At 43.2% G+C, this 21,360-nt stretch overlaps 1 protein-coding gene across 5 annotated transcripts in view; it reads right to left on the bottom strand.

The window, feature by feature from the left end:
- Window positions 1–9,827, bottom strand: part of RAD51B (RAD51 paralog B) — a 401,639-nt gene extending 391,812 nt beyond the window's left edge. For all 5 annotated transcript variants that reach the window (XR_015258777.1, XM_086749846.1, XM_086749848.1 and 2 more), the window contains exons 1-4: window positions 9,705–9,827; window positions 7,790–7,882; window positions 6,859–6,972; window positions 4,043–4,159 (exon numbers count right to left, since the gene is read on the bottom strand). Coding sequence is in view for 4 of the 5 variants with exons in the window: in XM_086749846.1 (XP_086605972.1) it covers window positions 4,043–4,159; window positions 6,859–6,972; window positions 7,790–7,873 (315 nt within the window). In the remaining variant the exon portion in view is untranslated. The remainder of the gene's footprint in view (window positions 1–4,042; window positions 4,160–6,858; window positions 6,973–7,789; window positions 7,883–9,704) is intronic.
- Window positions 9,828–21,360: the final 11,533 nt, after the last annotated feature.

Raw genomic sequence — 21,360 nt, 5'->3', positions numbered from 1 at the left:
AAGAAGATTTGAAATGAATGAGGGAAGGGCATCAATCCAGTTTGTGAAATGTTTGGACAACTGTGAGAAGACCTCAAACGTTTGTAGTTTCAGCCTTGCCTGGGAGATGCATTGGAATCAACATTTATGTCAGTTGCTGACGCAGGAGCTCATTCAGCAGAGATGCTGTAAACATGTCTGCGGATACGAGCATCATATCAGATAAAAACAAGGAATCTTGCAGTATGAGCTAGCACAAGGAAGCAATCCAACGGAGCAAGAGAGAGTTTCCATTTCCAAAGACAACAATACTTCATCTTTTACCAGCATTCCTTTAAAGGGCATTAAAACATCATTTTAAATAATCCACAGTGAATAATTTTAAAGAACTACCAAATTTTATTGTGGTTACCACTGATTCAGCAAGCATTTTGAACAATACAATCTTAGTTTAAAAAAAAAAAAAAAAAACACTAAAATGCCTCTAATATAATTTAAATTGAATGTCTGCAAAAAGTTTGCTTAGTTTTACTCTGAATTTGCTCTGAAAAAAATATCAAGTCTACTCAGATAGAAATGTGAAGACTACAATAGTTTTTTATTTATCTCTGCCTAATAAAATATACTTTTATTTTTCAATAAGCTGTATATTATTTTCTCTGGCACATCCACAGGGTTTGGATGAAGCCACAAGGAGCTAATTCTTCAGCTACCAGGGGATTAAACTCTTCAATATTCACAAAGTCATTACTTAAATTTTTCCTCAGAGGAGTTGGCCAAAAGCTCTGACATCTGACCACAAAATTTCAGCTATGATTTAATTTCCAACTTAAGACCTAATAGTGGTTTGGGAAAAAAATGGTCCTAGACAATGAAATGCAAATCAAATCCCTCTGGCACTCAAAAAGCAAGCAGCTTTGGCTGTAGAAGATACCACCACAACTCTTAAACCTGTAGCTCATGTACTCAAATTCCAAGTTTCCAACCACCCTCACTTCTGGGTAAAGTAACAGGAAGACAACGATTTAGCCACACCAGTCAGGAAGTAAATGCTGCACACAATATACTTTTGAAGAGAACTCCTCTCAGAATACCTGCCTAATAACAAAAACACCGTAGGGCAATCTACTGGTCAGTTATACTGCAGTAAGTTGCAAAAGAGAAAATTAAAATTACTAAGTTCCAAAAATCACTTGAATCCAAAAAAATATGACCTGAAGTGTTTGCAAGCTGCAGTACAGCATCAAAGCAGCAGCAGCCACTCTGTAGCTTTCTACTAAAATTTCTTCTAACAATCATGCTGAAGAACACTTGCAGTGCTGCCAATCTTTGAAACAACTTCAGATCTCATGACTCTTGCAAAAATGCTTTTAAAAATCTCCAGAACTAGGACTTAAATTAGAAACTCACTTTCTGCATACTTAATTGTTCCCTCCCTTTATATTTGCTGAGAAATTCCTAATACATGCCTAACTGCTTTCCACATTTAGTATCTAAAATGCAAATAAAAAAGAATATACTTCTTTTTCAGACATCTCTAATATCTTAAGTTAGTAATCTAACTTCTGGAGTCTACCTAGTTTTCTCTATAATATTTCTTATTAAATAGTTATTATGCATCAGTATTGTCAATCTGGCATGAGGGTGCAAGACCAAGCTATTGGTGGAAGGACACAGTGTTTGCAGCTCTGGTCTGATCCGATAGATGTCTTGTACAGACATCAACATCTCAGTCACTTCCTGAGATCACCTATTGAAGATAACCACATTAAGCAGGTCTCTGTATTTCTAACCGAAATACGTTAGAGTATTACAAAAACCTTAATATACAAAAGTTTGTATGGCCAAGTGCAAGGTCCTGCACATGGGTCAGGGCAATCCCAAGCACAAATACAGGCTGGCCAGAGAATGGATTGAGAGCAGCCCTGAGGAGCAGGACTTGAGGGTACTGGTAGATGAGAAGCTCAATGTGAGCCACGAATGTGCACTTGCAGCCCAGAAAGCCAACTGCATCATGGGCTGCCTCAAAAGAAGTGTGGCCAGCAGGTCAAGGGAGGTGATTCTGCTCTGGCGAGACCCCACCTGTAGTACTGCATCCAGCTCTGAAGCCTCCAATATAAGAAGGATATGGACCAGTTGGATATGGTCCAGACGAGGCCACAAAGACAATCAGAGGGCTGGAGCACCTCTCCTATGAGGACAGGCTGAGAGAGCTGGGGCTGTTCAGCCTGGAGAAGAGAAGGCTCCAGGGAGACCTTATAAGCCCCCTTTAGGTACTGGAAGGCCGCTATAAGACAAGGAGAAACTCTTCAGCCAGGCCTGTTTTGATAGGGCAAGGGGTAATGGTTTTAAAATAGAGAGAGGTACATCCAGACTGGATATAAGGAAAACATTTTTTACATTGAGGGTGGTGGAACACTGGAACAGCTTGCCCAGACAGGTGGATGCCCCATCCCAGAAACATCCAAGGCCAGGTTGGACAGGGGTCTGAGCAACCTGATTTGGTTGGAGATGTCCCTGCTCCTTGCAGGGGGGTTGGACTAGACAATCTTTAAAGGTCTCTTCCAACCTCTTCTTCAGCATTTTTATGAAGACCTGAATGGTGTATATTCCAGTACATCATATACAAAAAGAAATACTTACAACCTTTAAAATTAATACCTTCTCATTACGTCAGAGTTTACTAGAGCAGAAACTGTTATAGTCTAAACTCATTGCTGCTTAAACTCTAGTAAGTTTTGAGTCACTATTGGATTTTATAAGTGATTTCTATCCAAGATCAAAACCAATCTAGTTTGATTATAGGGTATGGAAAAAAATGTACTTTCCTCATAATAAGATTTTCATAACTTGTCACTTCTACTCCTCTACCGTGGCAATTTGTCACAGCACACACGGAAAAGCACTTGGTAAGGACTGTTAAAGTGTTCAAGGAAAAGAATGGTTCCAATCTGTCTAAATTCAGAGCACACACTATATATTTTTCCACTAATTTTAAGTGCACAGCTGAGGTCAGGACTTTACTTTAAGAATGCAAATATCACTACATTTCATAAAAACAGTTTCCATCGAGCTCTGACTTCTGTCTCTACCAAGGCCCTACAATATATGGCTAAGGGAATAACGTAAGAGCAGGACACACATATACTGACACTCTCTCCCATATATACGTTTCTCCATCTTCATTTGTAGCTCAGCAAATTCCTAAGCCAGAGATTGCATCTCTGTATTTTTATAATACTCAATGACTCCTGTGAGCATCTACACAAATCCCATCTTTCCAAATCACCGAAACTATGCAAATTATTATCACTTACTGCAAGGCTATAGAGAAATACAAGTACTAGAAGATTAAATGCTCCATTGTTCTTCAAATAAAATTCCAAACAAAAAAATAGCATTGCATCCAAAGGCCAGAGAGTGACAATTACAGCTACATATATACATATATATGCAATTTGTAGTGTTGCAATGTATGCACATAATACAGGCCTTAATCACAGTGCCTTTTTAAAAAAAGAACGCATTACGTATTTATAGCATAAATTAGGTACATTTATATATAAAAGCTTTGTCAAGTCATTGTCACATCAATATGCTTCGCACATTTGTCCTAACTGCTTATTGTACCTTCATGAAAAGTAATGACTTGGTAAAGTCAGAGTGAGTCAGCATTAAAAGGACAGACTCCTAGTTCAGCACCTTGTGCTCTGGTAACAAAAACCACACTGCAACTTTCCCACCGTAATATCCAGTCAACAATTCTCCCAAATTTATGTGGAAAAATTTAACTTTTTTAAGGGAAAAGAGAGTCACCAAATTATTTAATTCCTTAATATTCTTACTTACCCAACATGCTGGGTGGGGGGGGAACACCACAACAAGAAGTCAAAAGTGCAGCCTCTACCAATTAAAAAAAAAAAAAAAAAGCGCACTTCTCATCCAATTTTTTTTTTTATTATTTTGTGTTTAAAGCACTTGACACAAGACAGTCCAATCTATATGTGACTTTTGACTTCCAGGTGTGTTTTGTGACTGCAGTAAAACATGTTAAACAAGTTACCTCTGTGAGGGATCCACAGGGCACTCCACCATGCAGGACTTTATCCAAACTATGCAGCGTGGTGGATAAAAAGGCTGAAGAAGGATTGATAGACTTCCTCAGTTTCATTTCATAAGCCTACAATAGTAGGAAAAAAAATCAAGACAAGACACAAATCAGAAAATGTTGGGTTTTTGTTGTTGTTTTTTTTTTTTTACATACAAATAGCAAATTCCTCACATTTGCTTTCATCAACTTAGAATGTCTTAACACTTGCCAACAATCAAACTAGTCCTGTCTTCAGTTATAGTCCCTTGTTAGTTCACCATCCTTCCTTGCATTTACATCCTATTAATAGCTCACAAAATAAATTTAAGTTTTTTGTGTTTCCCTTACCACAAGATTAAATGATGAAAAGCTTTTTATAATGTGTCAAAGGTCTTACCTGCTCCTGTTCAGCAAGGCTTGCTTTTAACCCATAAAACTCCAACTTTTAAATAAAGAAACACTATAAGTGTGGTTAGTGACCAATGCAGAACATTCACTTTAAATCTAAAATCTAGAAGTGTCCCTGGCTAACTTTTGTTACCAATTTGAATCTACCTGGGTCCAAGGAAAGGTTTGCTGAAGATTCCCAAGTCTTTAAACTCTGGACTGATCCAGTAGCCATTCATAATTTTCCACTTCTGTGAGGCAGAGTAGTTAAGAAGATGGGACAGTTACAGAATTGAAAGGAGTCAAATTCCTAGTTCCTCCACTGACAGGAGAAAGCAGCTCAAGATCAGAATTCTAGTTCATAAGAATTGTTTTCATTTGGGGAATCAATTTAAACCAGACAAGGAAGAAATAACAAAATGGTAATGCTGACGTTGAAATACCAAAACAGGGTGTTACCGAAAGAAGCAGGTCCTGCTTGCACCTTGCTAAAACCGACACATGCCTCAACCACTGAGCATCCTAAACATCAGTGACGTGTTTTCAAAAGGATCAGTCCAAGATCTAAAGGTTCTTGCTCTAGTTATAGTTAAGAGTTCCCAGAGGTCTCAGACTCCCAGCCAAACAACAGAGATTCTTGAAGCCCTGCCACAGTGTATCACCATAACCTGCCATGATTGACTCCAGACAATCCAGTTTCTCTGTGCCTGAGAGAAATGCAGACATCAGATTTATCCCAGCCTTAGGAGAGTCTGCTGGGAATATGGCATGGTATGGAAGCACCTCTACAGGAATCATCAATAACTAAATAACCACAATACTGAATCCTAGATTTTTTAGTCTATACTTGCTGGGTCGGTAAGTCAGCATTTTTTTGATGAAGCTGATGAGAAAAATTTCCAGCTAGGTCTACCAGCAGGCTAAGATAAGATTGCTTGTACCTTATACAGAATATTCCTCTTCTATGCTACTTCTTCCCTATGTATATGACAGGTAGCATATTAGAATAATATTTGACAATCATTTAGAGCTTTCCTGTTCTTCAGTTCTATTTATCTGAGGACAAGTATATAAAAAATAGCTTTCAAGACACAAAACAGGCCAATACAAAACCCAATTTTTTTACCTCAGTCAAATGGGATCGAAGTTTATGTTCAGACTCACTGCAGGAGTAAATACATCTAGTGCTGAAGGAGTATTTGCAACATACTTTAATTTAATCATTTTTTGTTTAACCTCTGACAGGACTTAAACCCTGCAGACTGAAAACAAACTCTGTAGACCGTGGGAACAATATTCTAGTCCTAGCTTTCCTGCCTAACATGGACTCTTAAAATCCTACCCAGTGATTTCTGTATTTAACCCACAAAATTAGAGTTAAACCAGACTGTCCTTCAGTAAAAAAAAAAATAATAATAAAATAAAATAATAATTCAATTGTTAAATCAGGAGTCCAAGTGAATGAAAAATTACCACAACCTTAGACAATCTTTCCCAATGGTAACTTATGTTAGTTTCTAAAGATTTTCTTATTACTTCTCATTTCAGGGATTTATTTTGTAATTTATCTTCCAGTCACTGGATCTCGTTCAGCTTTTTATTCAGCTAGACTCTAGAGACCTCTAACATAATTGTTTTTTTCTACTCAGCATATAATGTGATCGAGTCACCCCTTAACTAACTTCCTCTCTGACGAGCTCAGCAGGCTTCACTCCGGACTTCATCCGTGAGGCAAGTTTTCCAGAAATTTGAGTTTTATTGTATATCTTGGCATACTCTCAAGTTTTGCTGCCAGTGCTTCCATTGTTATATTTGGACGGTATTTTCCCCTTATTTATAACTCCTATTATCTAATTTATTTATTTTTCTACTGAAATATATTGTCAAACCTGCATGCTACCTCAGGCATAATGTTACATCAGTCACTTTGACCTGAAGCCCATCTGAAATCCTGTGTTTGCGAAGATTCAAACCACATAAATGGACACAGGTCAGAACTGTCAATGTCTTCTCTGCTCTAAAAAAACCCACCATTTTTGACATCTTTTCACCTGAATTCAACAATGTTGGGTTTGGTTTGTTTTTTTTTTTTTTTTTCATTTGAAGAGTCCAAACTAAAAGCATTTTTTTAATATGATGGATTGCAAGAGAGAATGTCGTATTTCCCTATTCTACTCAGAATTGATTCTGCAAGCCCACACAATTTCATGAGGCTGTAATGCCTAATAAAAGTCACTGCATCAAGCTAAAGTGCCTCAGAGATCTAAATTTTAAAATAAAAGTATTATTTCATTTTGCAATCAAACTGAGACATCACTAACCTCACAGGTAAAAAGTTAAGTGACACTGTTTAGCTTTTTCCCAGATATTGTATTAAAAATAACCAACATGAGCATACTTACTGTCTGCATTTTGGGAGCACAAGCTCTGCTGACTTTACAAAGAAGCTTCTGCACATCATAGTAGCTCTGTCCCGTCACTTTCATGAGCTCCAAGAGGGAAAGACATAAAAAGTCCTGAAAGATGACAGAACAGTTCAGAGAGCTCAACCTAGAAACCAAGACTGGGGACTAAACTGATGCAATTTGTACAGAACTAGTACACATTCCGCAGGTTTACCAACTGTGCCATCTTATACACAATTATGCTATACCTCTCCTACCTTTCTCTGACACTAGTATATTAAAATAAATTGTATTCCATTTTGAAGGACATGGAGTCAAAGGATCAAACATTCAAGAACTGTGCAATGGAATTGCAACAAGACAACACTTTTTCGCCCACAGAAGTCTCTACCTACCTGAAAACCATCCAAATTACATCATATCTTCTAGACTGTAGTCCTAGGGCTAGATCCTGTATTTATCATGCATACTACTGAGATATACAGGGCCTCTTTGCTCTTTTTAGGTGAGTATTCGTAAGAACAACTTCAGAATGTACTGTTGAATCAACCCATAACTGACAGCGTAACATCACAGCACGTCACACGCTACATGTGTTTTTTGAAGTGTTCATAAACGCATATCTTACTCCACCCAAGTAGTAGCTGCACACTCCTACTAAAATAAAGCATCTTCAGTTCTTTAGAAGGGAAGTTAGTAAGTACATGCAAGTTTAAATGTTGTAGTTAGGCATCTATCATCTTAAAGCTGCATTTTTTACAAGGCAGCAGGCCAGATAGAGCCTGAATGTCCCCAACCTTACAGAAAGTAAAGCTCCCTGTAAATCAAATTACAAAGAAGTAAACTGTACATGCATTAAAACATGAGCAAACAAAACAAAAACCAACCTCCTAAAAACATCTCCACAAACATAAAATAACCCTTTCACCTGGCAGGTAGTGATCTGATGGCGACTCAGTCTTTCACATAGCTCCTGAGACAACTTTGCTCTTCTTAGTTTCTTAGCAGCCATGGTCCTAATCTACAGGACAAATAAGAAACCCAAAATTTTAAAGATGCTTGGAATATAACTATGCAGACAATTACACTCACTCCTTGCTAAAGAATAGGAAAGCGTGCACACGTGTGTATATATCTATATATATGTGATACAGACTTCCTATGAGTCTACATCACATTAGATTACATTACCACTCTGAAAGCAGTTACGCTAAATTATATCTCCTCATATTTGACCACGTATGAGATCATGCCAGTAAGAAGAGGAGACTCAATGCTTATAGGACGGACGTTTCCAGGACATAAGAAAGCTGGAAATTTCTCAGTGGTGAACTGAACAAGAGCTCCTCATGCTGTACTGCACTGGAAAGAAATAAGGTTCTTTGGATGACTAAACACAAATAGTAATCACAGTAATTTAGCCCTAGAACATATGCTGCTAGAACATAACACTTGGTTCTGGTGACCCAGTATTCAGGACAGACTTTGAAAGAACAGGAAGCACCCAGAAAGGAGACAACAGGAAGACTGGAGGGCTGGAAACATACTTCAGCATGCAGGACTCAAGATGGTCGAACTAGTCAAACCCATCTCGTAATGTTTTATGTAATAATTTATGAAACAAACAGTTTGTAAAGGGTTCTTTAATTTAGCCAACAGCATAAAAGAAACCAGAGGCCAAAGCGAAGCATATGAAGGCAATGTAAATATTATTTTATTCTAAAAGCAAACAAAAATAGCATTGGACCAAGGCAGCAACAACTGTGGTATACTCAGGCACTTACACAAATTGTATTTATTGAGATTCCTACTTAAAGAGTACCTGATTATTTCAGATAAGTCTTAAGAATATTTTACATAGCAGATAAGATTACACTGCCAGTACAAATCCTTCTCCCCTTAGCCCTCAACTATTTGCATTCGTCTCTTTTTTTCTTGTTTTTGGTCAATCCATTCTACCAAACAAAGCTCCACAAGATGGTATTTGGCTTGGTAAAACCTAAAGCACACGTTTTTCTAACCTATAGGTACTTCCATACGCATACCTGTTTCACACATTATTTAGGCAGTATTCCTAGTATTTATTTAGTCAGAAATGTAGGCAAAATAAAAAGGTTTTTTTTAGTAATGCTATATTGCTACAGCTTTTGCAAATGCACAGGCCTCCTTATCTTCATAAGATGGAAACTTTATTGCCTCCTGTACAAAATCCTCTTTAGACAGGAGGTGGAAAGTCAAAGAGTTCAGTGTCCTCCCGGCTGCCAGCTGTACTAATGACCATTTACCACACAAACCGCACACTGCACCTGCAGCACCGCGCTGGTTTCTGGTTTTGCACACACACCGCGCACCGCCGCAGCCCGACCACGGCCCAGGCACAACCTCGGGTCACCGGTTCTGGGACCGGAGCGATCGCAGCCGATGCCCACAAGAGCCCGGCCTCTGCCCTCTCACACGTAAGGACACCCGCGAGGGGAAGAAACACACACACCCGCACACGGGCAGGGATTTACACCAGGTGACGCAGGTGCTGCTGAGAGCCGGACATTATCACCGCACCTGCCGTGACCAAACGAACTGACGACCCCAGCCCCTGATGGCACAGGCGGCCGCGCTGCGTCGGCACAGGGGGCCCAGCTGACTCGAGGCGCCCGCCCGCCCGCCCCACCGCTCCGGGACCCACGGCTGCGCCCGCGGCCGGAACCCTGGCCTGGTGCTCCCCGCCTCCCCACCACCGGCGCCGCAGGCACCCGCTGCGAACCAGCCTCGCCCCCGCGGCTCCGGGGCCTCCCGCCAGGCCGGGCCAAACCCGCCCGCCCGCGGAGGAGAACCGCGCCGCGCACCTGAGAACTTTTTCAAAGGCCCCCTCGCCGCGGGCGCGAGGAGGCGGAGCCGCCGAGCAAGGTTTGCACTCGCGATTGGCTCCGCTTCTACCAATCCCACGCGTCCGTGAAAGCCAGTGGCGCGCACGGCGTGCCGGGAGCGGTGGTTCCCGGGGAGGGGGTGGGCTGTGATGGCGGCGGCGGGTCCTGCGCTCGGCCCCGCGGGATGCGGCCTGGTGAGGGTCCTGCGGCCCGCCGCCGCCGTGCCGCCCGGGTAGCGCCCCTCCTGCACCCGCTCCCTCAGAAGAGAAGCAGCTGTAGGGGGCTGGAAGGGCCGAGGGGGTGTTCAGTGCTTATCCCTGCTTCTCAGCGGGAGCGCCTCCCTGGAGGGGGAGCCCCCGGGGCCGGGCTGTGGAGGGGGAGTAAATAAATGTGCTCCAGGCAGGGAAACCTCGACGTGGGCATCCTTGGGGGTTGCCTTTCACAGTGTTTCATGTTTTACCCTAGAAATTCCTGTAGTCCTCTGCACATAAAGCATCTACAAAACTTGGAAGGTGTTCAGCATGAAGGGTGCTGTGCATACGCTCATTTGTTAGCAAAGACTATGGGGATGCTGATTCTTGTCTTCAAACAGAGGGCTTACAAACTTCTGGACTGCTGCCAGCTCTGGGAGAGATGCCTTCGGACTGAAGAAGCTATCACTCTCTAATGGGAATGTAACAGGGAGAATCAGTCATCAAACATGACTTACGTGATGTAACTAATGTCTGTAGGTTGTTCTCCAACTTGCCCGTACTATAAAGTACTGAAGTTACTATTGTGTATATGTTGTCTGCATAATCTTTACAGTTCTAGAAATTAACCTGACTGAAGAAAAAAGCAGACCAGTATTACCAGGGACGTTTACTGAAGGCCTGCGCATTGGGAACTGCGTGGCTGGGGTTTTGTCTGTACTGAAAAAGAAATGCTACGGGTAAGCTGCGAAATACAGAACACTTGAGCCACTTTTCCAAACTAGCAAACAGAAGAAATATAGCAAGAAACATTGCATAGCAAGAACCTGACTGTCATGAAATGCCCAACAACCATAGTATCAAAAAGGGTCAGAGGAATTAGTGTTTCATTCATACCCTGAAGGGAGCTTACATGCCTAAAGAAGTCCAGAGGATTTAAGCTGAACAGGGAGTAAGCAGCCCATACAAAAGCTACTCAGAGCTTTAGCGAATAGCTAGCCGAACAGGGAGAGAAGAGATGAAACGGAGGAAGAGCTCCGCCTAGTGTAGTTGGCCCTTAACAGTTGACTTGAAAAATTTAAGTCACAATTGAGAAAAGCTGTCTAAAGAAAGGGAAAGGATGTCTGTTGCTGCGGTTTAGTTTCAGTGGAAACAGCAGGGCATGACCATAGCATAACTCTCTTAAGGAGTACTATTTCCTGCTTGGTACAGGGGTAGCAGGAGCCCTACCTTCCCACCAGAGCTGCAGGAAAAAGTAACAGTGCCTTGATGAGTTTTTCCCTCCCACAAATGCAGCAGGGCTTCCCCTTCACCTTCAGGCCAACAGACTTCCTTCTAATCTTCTGCAAAAACAGAATACCTGTATTAAACTAGGGATGTTGAGCGTGGCAAGCAAATATTACCAGATAGGTGGTTTAGAAGATTTGTAAGCAAAACCAATGTACCCTGGTGTCTCTCCTCAAGTTCTTTGCATTTCATTTCTCAGTGGAGTCATGACTGTTCCACTCTGTACTTCTCAGATATGCAGATACACCTTTAAACCTACTGCCAAATAATCGTGCATCACCTTCTCCATGCAACTCGAGAAATTTAATGTTATATATCCAGAAGATAATCAGAGAAGGGTTCACATACGCCTCGTCACCGTCAACGTTCTCCAGCAGCAACACAGCAGGATGCCCCACAGCTTCAGTATGTTTGACCAGGACAATAGTCCCTAGGGAGTCAGGGCACTCTGCAAGCAGCTCAGCTCTGGGTCCTTGGTCAAGTCCCTTAATGACAGGGTATCTGTTTTCCTTCTCAGTTTTGGCTTTACCTATTTAGACTGTAAACAGAGTAAGTACTGCCAATAGACTTATGTGTTGGCACCATACAGCAGGGAGCTGCTCTAGTCTAAGCCTTCAGCTGCCCCTGGAACTCATAATAAGAAGGGATTAATAAAGCTAAGAGATGATTACTTTATAAGAACTGAGCTTCACCACATTAATTTAAGAAGGTCCTTTAAACTGGCAATGCTGGAGCAAGACTTACAGAAAGGCGAAGCATAACAGGAACAACAAATGAAGTCTCTTAGAAGCAGAGTGCTCTAACATCAAACACACCAATTACAATAAAAAAGGGAATGGTGATTAGCTTGCTAAGGGGCAAGCCAAAAGGGACAGAGTCTGATTTGAAAGCCACAGGATGAAATATTTAATCAGTTCTTATCCAAATAAATACTCATCAGTCAAGTAATTTTGCAAGCCTCCAGAACCGAAAAGATAATAGCAAAATTTTTCCTTTGGAACAAAATCCACAGAAAAGTTTCTTCCTCAAACCCAAGGCAGCCTTTTGTGAGCATCTTCGGATAATAGTTTCTCATTCTGAAGCATTTCAGATCGTTCACTTAATTACTAACACAGCATCAGCTCACTGATGCTGACTACAGTCCTCAGCTTTATTACTATTTTCCAACTGTCAATTCTTGCCTTAAAATTAACAGTGTTCCCCTACCCCTGTGAAAGGAAAGTGTCTCCCGAAAAGGGTTCACTCTGTGAGAACACAGCAACAACTCTGACTCACGAGGGTAATCCAGATATTCAGAGCAATTCTCCACCTTATGCTTGCTGACTAGTGTCTAATTAGTCTAATATATTCTTATTCCTTGAGGTTATCTACTTGATGCCTATCACATTCTTTAAAAAACCACCCATGTGCTCCTGAGACTGGAAAGCAATTATAGACCATGCTTTCCTGGGATTAAGGTCCCAAAAGGTTGCTCAATAACAGTACACAAAGGAACCTCCAATGAAGTATTCTCTCCCTTACGTCTTCCCAACAGAGATGGAGATTTACTTCCAACCCTCTGAGGTTCCCCCATGTCAAAAAAGGGAATGTAAGGGATCTCACAAGGAGGCCTGCACCCTGGTTAAAAATGCTTTATTTTCCATGCTGTCCATACCAGCACAGCTTTAGCAAAGTTACTTCACTTGTGACCTTTCCAGCTGCATCCGCTCCAGGGATGGGGTAGATGGAAAAGAAACCATCTTTCTGTTTCTACAAGCTGCTTAGCACAACCTCACTGTTATCGTTGGCTATAATAAACAGATAAAAAAAACAACAGACCTGTGAAAAATCAGCCCATCTTCTCATTCTGACTGATTTTCCCCCTCCCCCAGTCCTCTGAACAGTCTGTGGACCAGATAAATGCTTCTCCCCAGGCAATTAACCTTTTTCCTCCTGCTCAGGAAGGATTAAACTCAATTATAATGAATCCTCCTCAGGTATTAGTGACAACCTGTCTGACCACATACATTTACACCCAGGAAAAAGAAGCTTTTTTCTCAGGACAGGCAGAAGGCATTTCTTTGTTTTCTACCTCTTCACATATGCCACTGTGGATTCAGAATTACCCATCACCTCCAAAACTATTTCAGAAATATTCAGCAGCAATGTAGAGTTTTTGAAAGGGAGCATCTGTACCTCCTACCCTTTTTACAGAAAAGCAGACCAGCCACCTTCGCCGCTATTGCAGGCAGAAGGACAGACCCACCTGCACATTACAGCTTTGAAAAATTCAGCTGCATTTGCTTTCTGCCCAAATTACAGCAAACAAAATGAGAGACCTCAGGGATTATTCCACTTTTAGCCTGTACTCATCTAAGCAGATTGCCCTCCAAGATCAGCTTCCTACTTCATTTAGCTTTTTCTGGTTAAAGGGACAGCAGGAGTCATTCAAGTCTTTGGGCTTTTTATATTTCCCTGTTAAGGTTCTGTTAGATGAGAAGGCCGTGAACTGGCACAGTGGCAGCATAATAATCAATGTGGAGTTGTTACCAGATCAGATCTTTACCAGTACATGCTAAACCCAATTTACTGTACATAAAACAAAGCTGACCTCCTCCTGCCTTTTGCTACCAGCACCCATTTTTTACTACCTTGTCTTGAGTTTGTATTTGCTGAGGTGCTGGGGTTGTCCCAGTATCTGTCTGCAATCACCAGGCCTTACCACTCTCGCCACAAAATTTCCTGCAGCTTTCCCTGAAGTAGACTAAGAAATGACAAATATCACAGCAGTAAGCCTTTAGGACATTGCACAAAGCAGATAATATCTGACTGAGGTAATTCTTAGGTCCCCACTGCAGCTTTTTGTTGCTAAAGGATGGAAAAACTGCAACATGCCTTATTACTCAGAAACTTGAGCTATATTTAGACTTTCGTCCTATGAAGGAGATCTGTTTCACTGTAACGAGCTGTGGAAGCAAACTCAGTAGTTCAGTGGTTCCCCTTTGATCAGCTCAGTTCTGTGGAGATGTGCACGTCCAGCATGTCGCCCTGTGATCCTTCACAGCAGCCAGCCTTTATTGAGAAGCCGCAATTAGACTAGAAAAATCCAAGCATCTCACAGGGACCAGTAGGGAAAGTGCACTGTGTACCCCTTGTCATCACACACAGAGCCAGACACCATGAAATTAGTACTGACGGTGCTTGGTTTTAGCAGTTACAGCAGGACATCTGTTGCTTTCAGGTACAGCCCTCACTCCATCTGCAGAGTTCTTCAGTGGAGAAAAGAGACAATGGGAGCCGGTGGACTTTACCGAGAGATTAGCTTTTTTGTTTGGACAACACCAGCAGAGAAGGGTAGATCCCAGACACTCACCTCTGTGCAGTTGCCAGAAAAGGGGGTGCCCCTGAAAAAAAAAGACAGATTCATTTATGTACAATGTCCAAAAAATGCCTGGTGTGACGATTTTTGTTGAGCTCAGCACTCCAGGAGCAGGTTCCCAGTTAGTAATGGCAGTGAAAGTGCCTTGTTTTTTGGAAAAGAAGTCTTCACTTTGTGATGTTACAGATTAACTGCTCTGATAACCCAGCATCTGAACTGAGCCTAATAGCTCTTATTTCAAACAACAAACACACAAACCAGTAAGCAAACAAAGCCTCAAACATTTCATTCCATGAGTCATTTCAGTCTGGGGCCTTTGGCTCTTGCCTGCTTTTCATTCCACTTCTTTTTAAAGCAATGAATGAGATCCCTATGGCTGGACAACAAAGGAAACTGCTCCAGATGTCCTCACCATCCTCCACAGAAGATGTTGCTGAACTGTTTCCAAATGTGGCTGAGTGGCATGGAAGAGAGAAGAAACCACCAAAGCTGGGCAGAGGAAGCAGAGGAAGGTCTCCACTCCCACAGCGTTTGTGCCTTACAGTTTTCTGCCCGGCCCTGAAAGAATGAGACATCTTCATGCCCTACCATTGCATGTTACTCACTCTCACACACCTCCTACAAGGAGCTTGGCAATCTCAAACAAGATCAAACCAGACACCCAGTGTCTTGTGTCTTAGCAGTGTTGGCGAACACATGCAAGAGATCTCTTAGTGGGTAATTATAGAAGAGTTTACCCACAGAGGACAGAAGACATCTCATTAATTCTGTGGTAATTATTTTTTTACCTTGAAGTGTGGTGCTTCTTATCCATTTCACTGGGAGGAGCACACAGCAATCATACATTCAAATATCACCCCAGGACTCCACTGCCGCAAACTCAATTACTATAGAGAGTATCCAGGTAGGCATGTTTGCCATTCACTGTTTGGGCATGATGCCGTAGCTATGATCCCATTATCCTCACCCTACATTGACTACCCGTGATGAATTGATTTTACAGCTATTTACAGCTATTTACAGCAAATCATATTATATGAAATATGCAGCAAATTAAGCCTATACTTAATTGAAGTAAAGTAGGACATTTGTATAGCAAGAAGCTGTACGCATGATTAGCTGTTTTGCTGAACCGGGGTCCTATTAATTGTCTGATAACTGAACTTTTTTTCAGTTTTCTTTAGGATATAGATTTATACATCTGCAGGAGAAGTATCACAGTCCAGTCCAATCCGGTCATTGAAGGCATATTTTCTCAAACCTCAGGAGTTTTCACACCCAAGAGGGAAAGGGCATGAAATGAGAACACTCCTAGCCTTGCAAAATAAAGTGCACCGTAAGGAAAGGTGCCTCTGAACTGACAGAAGATGAAGCCACCTTGCATTCATCACTGACTTTCATCATAGCTGTGCTGCCATGGCATCAGCGGGGACAGGTGTATCCTTGGCTGCATGACTCCGCAGCCTAACAGCCTTACGGTACCAAAGGTTTAATTCACCTGGCTCTTATTCAGCTTCCACTGGGAGCTGTGTGTTTCCATCACCTCTCAGTGGGGACTCACCAACTCACATACAAAGGCCAAATTATTTTTTAAAGCCTCTGATTTGAGCTGGCTTGATTTTAGGACTTCCAGCTTGACATACTTTCAGCCCCGGGGGTGCACAGCTGCCATACTTTTAACTGGAGCCATCTGAAGAAAATCAGGGTAGAGATGTCTCAGACTGGTAAAACTTGAGTCACTTCAAATCTGTGGTCACTTTTCAAGTGTCTGGGCTTGAACGATAAGATCAGGAATGCAGACAAATCATCAGAGCTTGGAAATGGGCAGATGGGCAGGAGACTTGTTTGTCTTAACTCTCAATGTTATGTTTAAAACAAATACTTCTTAAATATATCACCCAATGTCCTTCTTACATTGGTGAGGATCCAGAATAAGGTCAGTGAAATGAATAAAGTTACACAAAGCAAGACTAAGAACAGAATCAGATTTTGGGCGTATTAAAAATATGGCTCATAAACACACAGTTTTGGCTGTTTCTTTCTCTCTGCCTTTAATCTGAAAGGGAAAAAAAGAAGCTGAGAGGGGGAATGAATGTCAGATGTGAAGAAAATCTTTGGGCTTTCAATTTCCTATTATAAACCAGGACTAGAATAGTGAAAAAGCAGCAGAGGTCAGGAATGAGATACAGCAAAAAAAAAAAAGCAGTGCGCACGCTCTTATTCCAGGGATAATGGTCTCAATCTGCTGTGTATGAAAAGAGATGCTGGGAGAGAAAGGCCAGAAATAGCAGAAGGTTTTACAGGGCAAGGGAGGGATACATTTATTTGTACTAGATCTACGGATGGTTCAGTCTGAGGTTTTGTAGCTGTGATTCTGAGAGCCTGGTGTCTGCCACCCGATGCTGCAGCCTTTTACCTAAACCACAGAGCGAGTGCACATGCCCTGCTTTGCCATCAGGGAGGAGGTAGAAGATGAAGAGCAATTCTGGAGCCACCCCAGAAGCTAAGACCTCTGTCTCTATCCCAGAGTGCCCGAGGAGGGCAGATGCTTGGTTTCTGTTGGATTAAGCTTTTGGCTGGAGATTAAGCTTTGTTGTGGGTTAGCTGCTGATCTTAACTGGATAGCTTTCCTACATATCTGCCAAAAATGCCTAGAGTAACACATTGGCTCTTTTCATGCAGTCTGTCAACAACTGAAGTCAGCACATAACATCAAAACTACATATTTTAAAGGAAATGGAAAAAATAGGTTGCATCCCATGCGTGAATTCCCTCAGTCTCTCCTCCTCACTGCTTACCAGTGCTGCTGTTTCTTCTTCGGCCTTTTCAAAACGTGGAGAAAAAAAGAAATTGCTGCCGCCACTACAGCCATGAAACTCTGGATATTGAGAGAGTCCAAGAGCAAGACATTGTTCATGTTTCCACCAAGGCGTGAGGACTGATGACTTGAGTAAAATGAAATTTATTACCACATTGCTTCTGAATAACTGTGCTCTAGGCATACCCCTCAGAAACTCTTCTACTCCTATGCCTGAGAAAGGTTAGATCTAGATCCAAACATCATGGCCAAACGTGGCATTTGTGTCTGATTGCTGACTGGGGGGGCTCAGAGAATTACCGCAGACCCCTTGTTCTTCTAGGCGATGTCACAGGGATGTCCTGACCCCCAGGTCCCCTGAGGCTGGCTGCTGCAGTGCTGCTGATCTCTAGCAAGGGGTTGGGCTAGCTGCCAGGAAAGCACATTCCGACAGGCATCCTGAACCATCCTTCTTTCATTGCTAAATTTACTCCCCTGCAAGGGGACTATAGCACATGGCAGCTGTTTGCAGGGTACAGAGAGAAATCAGGGCTATTTGTGACATCTGTTTAAGGGCTCTTCAGTATAGATGCAGCCTTTTTTGTGATCACTGCTTTATCTAACCGTAGTTTCTACGTTCCACCGCACTAACGCTTCCTGCCATTGACTGTTTCTGGCACCATTAACGAGTGCATGAGGGTGGGGGGAACATGGCGAGGCAGCTCATGAAAGCCAGCTGTACTGCAAGGCCAAACCGATGCCCGTATGGCTCTGCAGGCTTTGGAGGGCACCTGTGAAAACCGGCTCCTCTCTTTTATGCAGATTTTAGCACTTGAGGTAAATCCTAGTTTCCTTGGTTAATGCTTGCTCCTTCCTTAGGAAAACACTCATAGAAATTAGAAGCAGCTTTGTCTGAGGTGGAACATCGTAATAACTGAGGTCTGTGTTCCCCTTGGTTCTTATCCAGTGCTGTTACTGATTTCAGCACCCAGCGAGCATAAAGCATTCTCTTTGTGATTTAATAGCATTTTACACTGAGCCTGCGAGCTGTGAGTGACTGCATGAGACACAGAACAATGGAGAAATTAGTCCGGACCAAGGACGCTACCTTTTCCTTTTTTTCCAGAGCTGGCGCGGGAAGGCCCGTGTCTGTGTTGGTGCAAGCGGCTGGGCCGCACAGGCACTCCCTGTTGGGACAGTCCAGCTTCACCACCTGCCAGAGCCTGAGAGACTACCACCCGCCATTCCCATCCTAGGGCTTGTTGAGTCTTAATCCTTCAATATCCAAAGCAGAAAAATTAATGGTCGTACAGGATTGGGGTAGGAGGAGGCAACTTCTTTGTCAAAACTCATTAAAACTTAGATAATCTCTGGTTTATCAGTGTGTACAGTGGGGATGTTGGGAGGGCTTTTGTTGCATCTTCCGACGTAGTTCTCTCCTTTGCTGGCCTCTGTGCTGGCCAGCAGATGATTGCCTTGGCCAAGATATCTGCATTTCAAAGCCACTGTACTGTTACAAAGGGTCTGTCTCTGCCTTTACAGAGGCAGACAGTTTTCTCCCACATGAACAACCTTTGTGCAGTCCAGCGAGTAGGCGCTGCTCCTCTGCTCAGGCTCAGCCCTGATCCTCAAGCTCCAAGGTGTTGCTGCAGTGGGGGCTATTTGATCAACTGCTGTTATTACAATGAAAGCTATCCCTGACCGAGCCGTAGGTAAAACCTTTTGGGAGCAGCATTTCCTGCTGACTCCATATAGAAGGCTTGGCAGAACGCCCTGTGCTTTACAGATTTTTTTTTGCTGGAAACAGGAAAATCCTCCTGCGGGGCTGCGGAGCCAGCCCCCTGCAGCCCTTGACCCTGAATGTGTAATCTCCCTGGAGACCCAATGTGCATGAAGAAATATAATCTTCTTGAAGCATCTGCTGTCTGCATTGTGTTAAAATATGACTGGGGTGCAACTGTCAGATCTCCAGGTCACTCATTGCAGAATCCCATAACGGGCAATAAAAAACCCCAACCCAGTCTGAAAGGAGCTCTTGCATACAAAAGGATCTCTCTGTCGTGCTTTAAGGAGGGTTTTTTTACCACGGCTGCAGCCTGAGAGGTTTCTGTGGCATCCAACAGACATTTCACCTGCTTTTGTGCCCTGGGAATGTAATAGCGCACAACAGATGGGAAATGGGGCCGAGTTTCGGGAGGTCACTGTAACAGCATCCCATGCAAATCCTTCGCCCGCTGGGACCTGCATGGTGCATGAGCTGTGCTGGGGAAGCCGGAAAGAGCTTTCCTGCTCACACAGGGGCAGAAGATCAGACGAAGGATTTGGCGAGGAGGCCTGGAAGAGCTGCCTGTGCAAATGGATCAGTCTGACAGATCAGCTTTTCCTCTGGGGTGAATGGGAAGGAGAGGTGTCCGTTATCACAGGAGGCAAGGAGAAAAGAGGTGTCTGCTGTTTTTTTAATTTCTTAATACATTTTTTGAACCTGTTGGAGGACTTGGTCTCTGCTTTGAAGACACAAGTGCAGGGAGGAGGAAAAAATGAGAGCTTAAATGCAGAATGAGCAATGCAAGACCAGCGGTGTGGCTTGTCAGTGATACTCTGATCTGCTCTTACATCAGTTTTCTGCATTTTTTTTCAACACTGTAAACTTGCCTCCTTGACATCAGCCCTGCCCTCGCTCTCAGCCTCCCTTTTCCCCACTTCTCCCTTTAATGCTGGTGTCCTCATTTCCCCTTTTGTACACATGACCCTTTCACTATGCAGGGATTAGTATCCCACTCATAAATATGTGAAATAGATACGCAGATGATTTAATTTGCTGGGTTTTGTGGGGCTGGCAAGACAGACTGGCATGGGGAGAAGGGTATGTTCTAGCAGGTCAGCTGGAGAAAACATCTTGTGTACGGGATGAGTAATGGGAAACGGGCATACGGGACAGCAGCACAGCCCAGCAGGGAGACCTCAGGGGATGGGGACAAGGTGGTAGGACATAAAGGCCAGGCAAATAAGGAAGAGCAGAAGAGAAGGTCAAAGATGTCTCTGCCTCTCCCATTTGTTATGTGTCTGCCAGGGAGAAAGGAGGAGAGCGGGGAACGTGAGAAGCAAAAGGGGAGCAGAAGTCCGCTCTGGCTATGGGGCAGTTTGAGTTGCGGGTAACTCATTTGGGAGGAGATGCCAGAGAGCTGAGAGATGGTGGCAAGCTAGGAGGGATGCAGATGTTTGAGATGTGAGGAGGAGATGGCAGTAAAAGCTGTGTAACCGGATGGAAGCACCCAGACAGGGGACACAGCTGAGCTGAGCAGGGATTCCTGAGGAGGATGAGAGACAACAGAGAGGCTGTGAGAAGGTGACAACAAAGAGCTGGAGATGACAGTGCTGTGGAGTCCCAGCAAAAAAAAAAGTTTAAGTTAGGATTAAGTTACCAGATCCAAAGGAGGAAGTTGAGGTAAAGACCAAAGCCCTAACGTGCAATCAGACCTTTGCAAGAGGCAGTTGGTGAGGTGAAAAGGAAGGAGAGGCCTGAGGCGATGGAAGATAAAGCAGAGAAATAGGGTTTGATGGTGGCAGACAAGGCCAGGCTTCTATCTGTCTTTGTGGGCAGCTGTAAGGTCACAGGCAGCCTTGCTGTGACACAGCGTAGTTGCAACACCACCTTCACTACCAGCATCACGCTGGCTGCATGCCTGGCTCTTGCCCAGAGACCAGTGGCCAGGACAACCGTAGCCTATGCTGGGCGTTCAGAGGTGCTCGTGCTGCTTTCAGCAGTTGTGCAGCACAAAGCATGGTGCTGGGGGCCATGCTGCTTCTACTGAGAGATCAAAGCACAGCCGTCCTTTGTTGGCACATTTGTCAACCAAAGTATAATTATAATTACCATGCTAACTCCAGTCAGCCTCTGCTCAAGAGCCAGACCACTGCCCAATAACATTAAAGATCTGTTTGCTAGGGCATGCCAACATCCAGCTAACGTGGACACCCACATGTCATCTGCAGAGGAGTCGC

This window comes from Chlamydotis macqueenii, chromosome 5 (genome assembly GCF_036417535.1).
Source record: "Chlamydotis macqueenii isolate bChlMac1 chromosome 5, bChlMac1.mat, whole genome shotgun sequence".
NCBI lineage: Eukaryota > Metazoa > Chordata > Aves > Otidiformes > Otididae > Chlamydotis > Chlamydotis macqueenii.
Note: the sequence above shows the minus strand (reverse complement) of the source record. Positions and strands in the feature narration are given on the sequence as shown.